The 10,525-nt window shown below is 48.9% G+C and overlaps 1 protein-coding gene across 2 annotated transcripts; it reads right to left on the bottom strand.

Annotated features, from left to right (window-relative positions):
* Positions 1-547: 547 nt before the first annotated feature.
* Positions 548-3,244, bottom strand: LRATD1 (LRAT domain containing 1). 2 transcript variants are annotated; one of them, XM_069235957.1, is made up of 2 exons: positions 2,979-3,244; positions 548-2,101 (listed from the first exon to the last, which is right to left on the bottom strand). In XM_069235957.1, exon 2 carries the CDS (start codon positions 2,061-2,063, stop codon positions 1,170-1,172), a length of 894 nt encoding a protein of 297 aa, XP_069092058.1. In that variant the 5' UTR covers positions 2,064-2,101; positions 2,979-3,244; the 3' UTR covers positions 548-1,169. The 2 variants fall into 2 exon arrangements, with proteins under 2 accessions (XP_069092058.1, XP_069092059.1); XM_069235958.1 differs by having other exon boundaries at positions 2,398-3,155.
* Positions 3,245-10,525: the final 7,281 nt, after the last annotated feature.

Below are 10,525 nucleotides of genomic sequence, written 5' to 3'. Positions count from 1 at the left end.
CACGTACATTGTGTACAAAATGTTTATGGTGCATTACGTCTGTACTGCAGAGTCAGGTAGGACACCACAGCAAGGAGGCGCTATAGCCCTGCATGGCTTCTCAGACACTTCGGCATCCCCTTTTTGTTACACAATATCTCACACACCAATGCTGTTAGGAGATCCACTTGCTTTTCTTCCAGGAGAGACCTACAAGACGATCTGACCTTTTAGGTACTTTTTAGTTGTGAGGAGATACACAGTTCATGTAAGAAAATGGCAATAAAAGAAACAAACCCCGTAAGAAGACAAACACTGAAACTTAAACAATAATGCATGATTCCATGACCCGTCAAACGAAAAACCAGTGAGGACATTTCTAAAATGACTCATTTACACCTTAGGTTCAAGGGCTGCTGCCAAACTACAACCATAAAAGCCACGTCTGCTCCAGAGGTTCAAAACAACAAAACAGTCAAACAGCAATGTCAGCTAAACTATTAGCCAAAACCAACATTCACGCACCCTACAGTTCGTCGATCATGGATTAAAGCCATGAAAATAAAAATTTCAATTTGAAATTTTATTTAGCATGTTGCTAAAATGGTAATAAAAACATGAACACCACTGGCAACACACTTGGAAATGACTGTCTTCTCTTTCAGTGTAGTACGCCATCTTGAGCTACTTCGGGGGTCACAACAATTACTTCTGGGTTTAGTTTACTAACTCCGGAAGTATTGAACTTGAACGTGACTGATGTACCGGGAATCTGTTAGCGCGGCTTCAGTGTTTATGAACTTTTAGCAAAGACCACTACAAGCCTAAAAACGAAATACACTGAAGTAGTTCAGTATGGTGTACAGTTGTGCACACTTTATGAAGTGTGCAGTCACATGAAAGGTTGGCACATCCTTTGATCATCATCATGTATGACAAAACATGTGATCATGGCGTCTGAATAACCCTGATGACGGGGAATGCATCACAGCTAATACATTTATGTAGTTGTCAGACCAATCATTCTGCATATAGTTCGTGAACGCCGGCAGCCGTGGTTGGAAGCCAAACATAATCCCGACCATGGTGTAAATATGCTGGTTTCCGAAATGTTTCCACGATGATTTCCTAAAAAAAGAAAGTGCGTCCGGCAGGCAGCGCCCGCGGTGACATGCCCTCAGCGGGTGTCCTCAGTCCTTGTCGTCGTCCACAATGGACAACTCCTTGATGGCGCGGAGCTTGCCCCGGGCGTCCGCCCGGCGCTTCTCCCGGATCAGCTCCTCCAGGCTGTGGAAGCGCAGCGTGTGCACGTTGTTCTCGGACAAGTGCATCTTGAGGAAGTACTGCTGGTCCCCGGCCTGCAGCTCCCCGCCGGCCTTGAACTCCCTCTTGCCGAAGCGGCACCAGGCGGCGAAACTCTCCGAGTTGGTCCAGCAGATCTCCTCGCTCTTCAGACCCAGGTGGCCGCAGGCGTTCTGCAGCACCAACTCGGCCGTCAGGGGGCGGTAGCGGTACCAGCTATTCACCACCCGGCCCATGCTGCTGCCCACCTCGTGCAGGCTGTCCTGGCGGATCTGGCCGCGGTGCAGGTGGATGATCTGCCCGTCGCCCACATAGACGGCCCAGTGCGGGGGAGGCGGCGGGTGTGTGAACTCGCCGCCCCCCGGGCAGAGGAAGAGCAGCTCCAGCAGGTCCCCGGGCTTGCAGACGCTCAGCAGGCCCGGGATGGAGTAGACGTGCAGGTCCTGGGTGTCGCTCAGTTTGGAGAAGATGCATTCCTGGCAGCTGAAGGCCGAGAACTCGAGCTCGTTGAGCACCAGGTGCTGCTGGTGGTGGTGCGCCTGCTGCTGGTGGTGCTGCTGCAGGGCTCCCTTCCTCTGCTGCCCGCCCGGGCTGTGCTGCTGCTCCTTGACGCTGCTGTAGCGGCTGTCCGGCTGGCCGCGCTGGTCGTCCAGGTCCTCCTCCTCGTCCGAGAAGAAGTACGCCACCCCGACCCTGAGTTCCTCCTTCTCGATCCCCGAGGGGTCCCCGGTGGGCAGCTCGCTGTAATGCAGGTGGGTGATGCGATCCAGTTGATTTCCCATCAATGACAGAACGAGGCAAGGGTCGGGAATCGCCAGGGCTGTGAGAGGTAAAAAAAAAAAAAGCACAAAATATGACAGCAGTTAAAAAACTGTGCGCCTTGCTGTACACCACTTCTGCCCGCTACAGCGCCACGCGCAAACCACCCACCTTTGCCTCTAGAGTGCCAACATTTAGGAGTTTATTTGCTCTTCTTTTCTCGCGAACTGGGAAATAAGTCGCAAGCTACCCTCTGGACCCCTTCAATTAACAAAACCAGCTTCCACCGTTCTGCACAGTGGGTCTGTCAATAGAGCTGTCTTTGATGTGTGGAATACACCCTGCCCGGCAGCTGACCTGTTCAGATGAGACGGACCCTTCCCGGAGAGATCTGGTCACTGCCCACCACCACCACTCGGGCTTACAGAACCACACGAGCTTGGCAAACCGACGAAACAGCTGCTATTTTTAACTTCGATGTAGCCAACTTTAAATCTTCCTGGTTCAAAAAAGCATGCATTTAACCTATCCCCACGGCGGTGCGGTGGATGTCCCCCACTATGCGCGATCGCGCTGTACTGTATGAGTTTTCTTTCCAGTTCCCGGCTAGAACCGTGTCACTCCTTTGAGCTAGGTGTATCTCTTTTGCCATGGTAATTTATCCTTGAATTGCAAAGCGGTGACACAATTACATCACAAAACACAACCAGGGCACGCACTTGTCGCTACAAGTCTTGTGAACTCCGTAGGAGGTGCAGGATGTTAATGCTCCATTCACCTGACATTTCCAGTTCACCTGTGAATTCTGCCTTAGCACTCCCTGTCCCCTCTGCCTGCCTAAACAAGCCCGCTCGCGTTTCCAGCTGCGCACAGAAGCAGGACATAAAGAGCATGAAATATGAGCACAAGTTCCTAGAGGCAACCAGATCCGCGCGTACCCGAGCCGTGCCTGGTTAGACTGGCATCGCTACAGCCATCTCCTCCGCCTCCTCTCCATGGGTGCAGCAGCGGCCGCTGAGCCCCTGTAGCCGGCCGGCTGCCCGCCTGCTTGCACCCCCCCACTCTCTCTGCCTCTCGCCAGCGGTGGGCTGCGCCACGAGGACGAGGTCCGCTCTGCGCGAGCTGCCCGCCTGCTCTAGATACATAGAGCTTGGAGTTGCCGGGACACGCCCACGCGCGGAGCTCATTGGCTGCTCCCAATGTGTCGCGCGGTGACAGACTGCTGGAAGGAGCGTCGCCCTCCCCGGTAACTGAACAGTTTCTTCGTCGCTGTCAGTCACGGGAGAGGGGCGTGTCCCCGCTCTGCACACTCACTGCACACACTCCTTTAGTCTTAAGGTGTTTATGTGAAATCTGAGCGCGCGGATACAGTGCAACTCGGCTGCGCCCAGTTGCAGAAACATTCACACCTACTCCGTTTCTGACTGTTTCCCTCCTCTTGTTTATCTGAACTTAAAGTACTAGGTTTCACGAATTTTCCATTAAAATATATATCAACAATGCAACAGAACTAATGAAGCTGCCAGTTTAAACTGTGTGCTCCTCTAAATAAATGTTGCGCTTGCCTGCCCCGTTGCGATGGTCGGTGCATCGACGAAGGCTTTTGTCACGAGTACTCCTTTTCACACTTTTCCTGCTTTACAAATGTGTGAAATATACTTTACTTCCAATTGGTTTCGCGGAGATGAGCAAGCCCCACTTAATTTGCTTTCGACTTGGAACCCAGGAACAGGACGTACTGTCCTGTAATATTTCGGTCTGAAAGTTACCAGATCTCAGTGGTGTTTTTAGAGAACATTTCTTGACTGTGCGCGTGTCAGAAAAGCACATTCTGCACTCTCCCACACGTTGACGAATAGCTGCAAACAGAACACAAAGCCCGTCTTTCTTCGCTGCTCGATTTGTGTCGGGGGAACAATGGGTTTTTGCAGCTAACTCATTTGTGACTGCAACACCCGCACTGACTCATTTACTTGGTGGTTGTCCAAACCTATGTGGCTTTTTTCACCAACTTGGCTTGGTCGTCGTTTGCATCATATCTATCTTTGCAACTAACACGCCCAGGCTTTTACTTTTCCAAAATGTCAGTAGGACTTGCGTTTTTTTTAATTTACTTTATTGTACTCCATACTCAGGCAGCTGATAACTTCAAAGTGGTGTTATCAACAGTTGAAACTCAAATGACAAGCGTGCAAAAATGCACATTTTAAAGGTAATAACATAAGTGCATTCAGGCCTTAATTTGCCCAATCATTGGCGTGTCACCTACCGAGGTTTGTTGTGGTTTTACGTGTTTTGAAGTGAAGAACAAATTACAAAGAACCTGAAAGAAAAGATGGTCGATGGACCATTGATACTATACCATGGGACAAAGTTTGTACACGGTAACAATTACTTCTTTTCATTTCCGCCGTTAACAAACCATTTGGCAGCCGGGCTCGGTAACATTGGCACTTTCCAAAGCAGCGCTAGCCCAGTGCCGGAGCTGCACGGGTCATTCCATCGAGTATAAAGCGGTAATTATCTTCTTTCTGTCGCGAGTGCAGCCCCTGCTTCCTTACGGTTCTCATCACTCACATCCCTGCCCTTACTTCACATCGATGACATTCACCATTTTCCTCCCAGAGGCACTGCCGATCTATATTTCGTTCTTTGCATTTCATTAAGCAACATAATTATCAGTTGATCAAACCACAAAAGGGCGCGCGCCCTCAGAGTGCGGCAGATCATCATAGACTGCAAAGGGGGCGCCCTGCGCGTGGGAGCAGGTGCTGAGGTGACAGGGGTCAATCAGGGAGGCTGGCGCGGAGTCGGGTGATAGATGCGTGTGCTACTCCGCCCTCCTCGCTAGCGTGCACCCCCTGTCCCCCCAGGCACAAACAGAAGGGGCCTCCGACATTAGCCGGGCATTGAACTCTCTGGCCCTGCTGGTTTCGGTTGCTCCTTCTAATTAACCATACGGGCATCTATTAACAAGCAGACATTAGACGTCTGAGCTATAGTGCAATCACATCAAGGGTGACAAACACTAGGCTTTGTCAGAATTTAACCTCTGCGCCAACAGTAAGTCTCGCAAGGCAGCGCTTCACGAATGTGGTCATAAGTAGTGAGTTCACAATGTAAACATTTAGCACTGTGAGAAAATGTATGTGGTCTGAGACTACAGGACAACGTCTCCAGTAAGCACACTTTATTGATGAAAGAATTCAGTCTAATGATGTTTTTTGTGGAAGTTTCTACCTTCAAGTTAACACTACGGACTGTTGTCAGGACGAATTGGGAGGCGTTGTCTGTCCTACATACCATCTATCAGTTTCTGGCACTTAGGGCACTGCAAAAGCCCTTTCTTTGTATTATAATTGTAAGAGAGTGCATCATTTCTGTTGTGGACCACTCTCGTTTTTTTCCTGTCATGTTTTGTTGGTTGTAGGATGTGCATGCTGTACCGTTGCTAAACAGTAGTATAACACCAGAGGTTTCCCTATAAAACACAGACTGTGCATTGGATTGCTCCATTTGGTGTATTTAATTTTCCTCTAAGGCCATAGGAAATTGTGCACAAGATGCTCAAATGGTACGGGAGTTTAATGTCATATGTACATGGAAGTTTGTACTTGTGCCAACTACATATATAACACAACTATAAGGATGCAAACAGCACCACTATACTTTGGTTGGACTGCAGGCTAAAATCACTTATATAGTGTGGCATGGAACAGTGTCTTCACCTGTAAGAGAAACCTATTTTTTTATTTATTAATAAGTCACCCTTAAAGAACACCTTGTAAGCTGATAGGGCGGGTGCCAAATATATATTAAAAAAGGGGCATGTTTTAAATTGGGTATAGGTATCTTCCCAGTAACTTGACAACTAAAGATATTTCTATTAGATAAGATTTTCCATAGGCACCCCAGGTGTGATTACATATATTTCACACATCTGAAACTGTACCAAGGTTTCAAAATCAGATTTAATAGTCGAAGATTTTTGATAAATTTAATGGAAACGTCACTTTGTAGAAATGTATTCTGGGCTGCCTGAGCCAGCCAGGCAGCCAAATCCTGCCCACTTAAAACCAATCCTGCTACTCTTCGAACCCCCAGAGTCCAATACACTTTGCTGGATGGAGCTGCTAACTCTGTTCTCCAGAGGACAATGGGTTGGCCACTGGCCCTAGGATTGCAGGGGTGTTGTTAACAGCTGACCACTTAGCAGGAAATAGCCACCCGTGGGGAACATAGAACATGTGGCGGAAGAAAGGACAGTCCTAAATTCTTCCTTTGACTTGCTGATCCCAAATAGGACCGTCAGAATCTGCTCCTTCTAGACCAGGGATCTTCAAACTGGGAGGGGGGGGTGGCGATCCTAGTGATCCTGGGGAGGGGGGGTGTTGGAGGGGGGCTAAGCTCTGGCCAAAAGAAGCATTACACAGATAACAGTGGTTTGTTTCAAGCAGAAAACAGTTTTTTTTTTGCATTTTTAAAAAGGTAACATAACTTAACTGCAATGCTTAAATAGATATAGACATGTTTAAACATTACCAACTTAAAAGAATAATTGGGAACATTTCTGAGGGGCGGCCCGCAGATTGTTTTTTCTCTACTGTGGGGGCATGACATTAAAACATTTGACAAACACTGTCCTAGGCCCTTTGACTCTGTCCTCAGCAGGAGGGAGATCCAGTTCTGTCCCTGAAAGAAGGGAGGAGCACGGTTCTGAATGGAGGATTTTCGAGAAGTGCTGTCTGGAACTCTTCCAAGTAGAAGAAGAGTTCAGCCCCCTTGAATTTAAGGCTTTTGGGACTTTTCACTGTAAAGCAAAGAGGAACTAGTGCAAACAGAGGTGGGCATAGGGGGATTAAGTAGAAGGGGCTGAATAAGGAACATTTTCCTATCATTGACTAGTGTACAGGATAGGAATGACACCTCACCACTTTCTCTTTAAAACATTAATTGACCTGGGTAGGCTACACCTGAAGAAAAAAGCCTGACTGGAAAACTCCAGATGTCTCTCCCATGGTGGGGGACTGGATTTGCTCTCCAAGGGTTGGATGGATAATATTCTGTTTGCCTGCTCCAGGGATGAAAAAAGAATAACTCCTGTTGGGACAAAAAAGTCCACAGCATGGTGACAGATGAGTATCCCTGTCCTGAGTGCTCCAGTGTAAGAAATCGGGTATCTAGTTGGCAGAGGGATACACCCTTGTCCAAGTGGGTACCACAATCCTAGTCAGGGTAAGTCACAACACAACACAAATTATACTGTACTCACCCTGCTGTAGCTTGGCACTGAGCACTCAGGCTTAAATTAGAAAGCAATGTGTGAAGTATTCGTGCAATATCTCATACAGTAACACAGTGAAAACACCACAAAAATACACCATAAAGGTTTAGAAAAATAGATAATATTAATCTGAATACAAAAGGTCAAAACAATGAAAATCCAATGTACACAAGCAAAGTTAAGAAATTAAGGGGGTCATTGACGACCACGGAAGCACCGCCAACAGGCTGGCGGTGCTTCCTTTGCTATTCCGACAGCGGCTGTAAAGCCGCGGTCGCCCAGCCGGGTCCGGCGGTTTCCCGCCGGATTTCCCCCGGCTGGGAGAATCCTCCATGGCGGCGCTGCTTGCAGCGCTGCCATGGGGATTCCGACCCCCTTCCCGCCAGCCTGTTTCTGGCGGTTTTCACCGCCAGAAACAGGATGGCGGGAACGGGTGTCGTGGGGCCCCTGGGATGGGCAGTGCAGGGGCCCCCTAACAGGGCTTTGCAGACAGTGAAAATCGCGACGGGTGCAACTGCACCCGTCGCATCCCTGCAACACCGCCGGCTCCATTCGGAGCCGGCTTCAATGTTGCAGGGCCTTTCCCGCTGGGCCGGCGGGCGCTCTTTTGGCGGTCGCCCGCCGGCCTAGCGGGAAAGTCGAAATGACCCCCGCGGTCTTTCGACGGGGGACGTTTGGCGGGCGGCAACCGCCGCCCGCCAAACTCGGAATGACCCCCTAAATGCCACTAATGCGCTTAGAAACTCAATAGCTCCAACTGGGGCTATCATGGTGTAGTTGACGGAGTCGTTCCCAATAATCCAACATCACAGGCGCCGGTCACGGAGTCTCACATACCCCCAGGCACAGCACCTTTGGAAACAAAGAAACAAAGAAGTCGCACGGAGTTGTGGAGCTGAAGGTCAATGAATCCAGTCGGTCAAGACGTGATGAATCGACTTCGCAGTGTGGCGGTCACACTGCGTGACATCACAGGCGTTGCAGCAATGTCGGACTTGCGTTGGAGGCGGAGGTCATTCAGTGCACCGATGCTCACGGAGAGGTAGGAGGCTGCGGCATCTGAAAACTAGCTAAAGGCTAGTAGATTAAGTCTTTGATGTCCCTGGGACTTCAGAACAGGAGGAAAGCTCAATCCAAGCCCTTGGAGAGCACCTTTGGGAAAGGCAGAGTCCTTCCAGCAAAGTCAGAGACCAGTAGGCAGCAGGGCAACAGCAGGGCAGCAGTCCTTCTTAGCAAAGCAGTCCAGAAGAGTCCTTTGGGCAGCCAGGCAGTTCCTCTGACAGAGGTCAGGTGTAGATCCAGAAGTGTCTGATTCTGTGGGGTCAGAGGCCCCGTTTATATACCCCAAAATGCCTTTGAAGTAGGGGAAATTTCAAAGAGTGGTTTTGAATTGCACAAGTTCGCCTTTCAGCCTATTCCTGTCCAGGATCTCTGTGGGGAGTTATCAGTCCTTTGTGTGAGGGCAGGCCACCGGCCTTTGAAATGTAAGAGAGAGCCCCTTCCTGCCCAGGGAGACCCATTCAGCATACAGATGAATGCAGATGTGACTGAGTGTCCTGTGTTTATGGCTGTCTGGGTGGAATGCACAAGGGGAACTGTCAACCAGCACAGACCAGACATCAACTGGAGACAGGGCCTTAAAGCACAGATGTCAGTAAGTGCAGATAAATGCACACTTTCTAAAAGTGGCATTCCTAAAATAGTAATAGTAAACCCAACTTCGCCAGTAAGTAGGATTTTCTATTGCCATTCTGGCGATACTAAACATGTCAGGGCCACTCCTTCCAGATCAGAATATACCACTCAAAAGAGTATAAGGGTAGTTTTAATGCTAGTTTATTAGAGGAGCAGCCCTCACAATAGTGGAAAGGGCTTTATGAGTTTTTCACTATTAGGACTTGAAAACCACATAAGTACATGTCCCGCCTTTTACCTACATAGCACCCTGCCCTAAAGGTTACCTAGGGCTTACCTTCGGGGTGACATATGTAGAAAAATTGGAGTTTAAGGCTTGGTAAGTAGATTTACATGCCAAGTTGAAGTGGAATTGAAGCTGCACACACAGGTATAGCAGTGGCAGACCTGAGACATGGTTAAGGGGCTATTTATGTGGGTGGCACAATCAGTGCTGCAGGCCCACTAGTAGCATTACATTACAGGCCCTTGGCACACATAGGACACTTTACTAGGAACTTACAGGTAAATTAAATATGCCAATTGGGCAGAAATCAATGTTTCCATGTTTAGGTGAGCGAGCATATGCACTTTAGCACTGGGCAGCAGTGGTAAAGTGCGCAGAGTCCTAAAACCAGCAAAAACAGGGTCAGAAAAATGGAGGGAGGCAGGCAAAAAGTTGGGGGAAGACCATCCTAAGGCTGTCAGGTTTAACACCCAGCTACATGGATATCTGGACCCCTGGTAACAATTTTTGGTCATGAGCGAACACAGATTATGTGTGTGCACCACCATGTATGACTGTATCACAGTAATACATTCTGGTTAGACCAGACGCTACAGCGCGCTAACCACCGCCGACAAAGGGAGGACACAGTGTGCATTGCTCTTTGTTAAAGCAGAGGGGGTGATGCCCCCCTGGAGTTAAGCGATTCACGCATGATGGTTGAACCATACCCTTTTTGTGTTTTGTAGGTAATCAGTAATGTGAACAGGTCTTTTTTACCTGTGTCAGTGAAGTGGGGCATATAGGCCCACTCATTTAAAGTTCTGTGGCTGTGTACTTAACCCCCTGTTGGACTCCATGGATTGTGAGTAGCGATGGACAGCACATGATTCTTGTGTGTGTGTGCTGGGATGCATCTGTGTGCCTATGTATTGTACACAACATGGAGGCATGTGAGTTACATTTTTGAAGCCTAGGACCTGAAAAAGCTAGTGGAGGTTAAGATGGCATACCCCAAACAGGAGATGTGGATTGATGATATTTATATGGGCTGGTGTGTGAAAATCTGTTAGTGTGCTGAGGCCTGCTAACCAGTCCGCAGTACCAATGTTCTTTCCCCTAAAGTATATGGTGAATTGCATAGGCCAATCGGCAAGCACCTTACCACCCCTGTAAGTACCCAGTAAATGGTACCCAGGGCATGGGTGGTAAAGGGGGTACCAGGACTGCAGCACTGATTGTGCCACTCTGAGTACCTCAAGTAAAAGAGGGACTGCAGAGCTGCCATGTCAGTCTGCACG

This window comes from Pleurodeles waltl, chromosome 5 (genome assembly GCF_031143425.1).
Source record: "Pleurodeles waltl isolate 20211129_DDA chromosome 5, aPleWal1.hap1.20221129, whole genome shotgun sequence".
Taxonomy (NCBI): Eukaryota; Metazoa; Chordata; class Amphibia; order Caudata; family Salamandridae; genus Pleurodeles; species Pleurodeles waltl.
Note: the sequence above shows the minus strand (reverse complement) of the source record. Positions and strands in the feature narration are given on the sequence as shown.

Excerpts from the sequence above, each read along its gene's own strand:
- LRATD1 (XM_069235957.1), bottom strand. The coding sequence starts at position 2,063 with ATGGGAAATCAACTGGATCGCATCACCCACCTGCATTACAGCGAGCTG.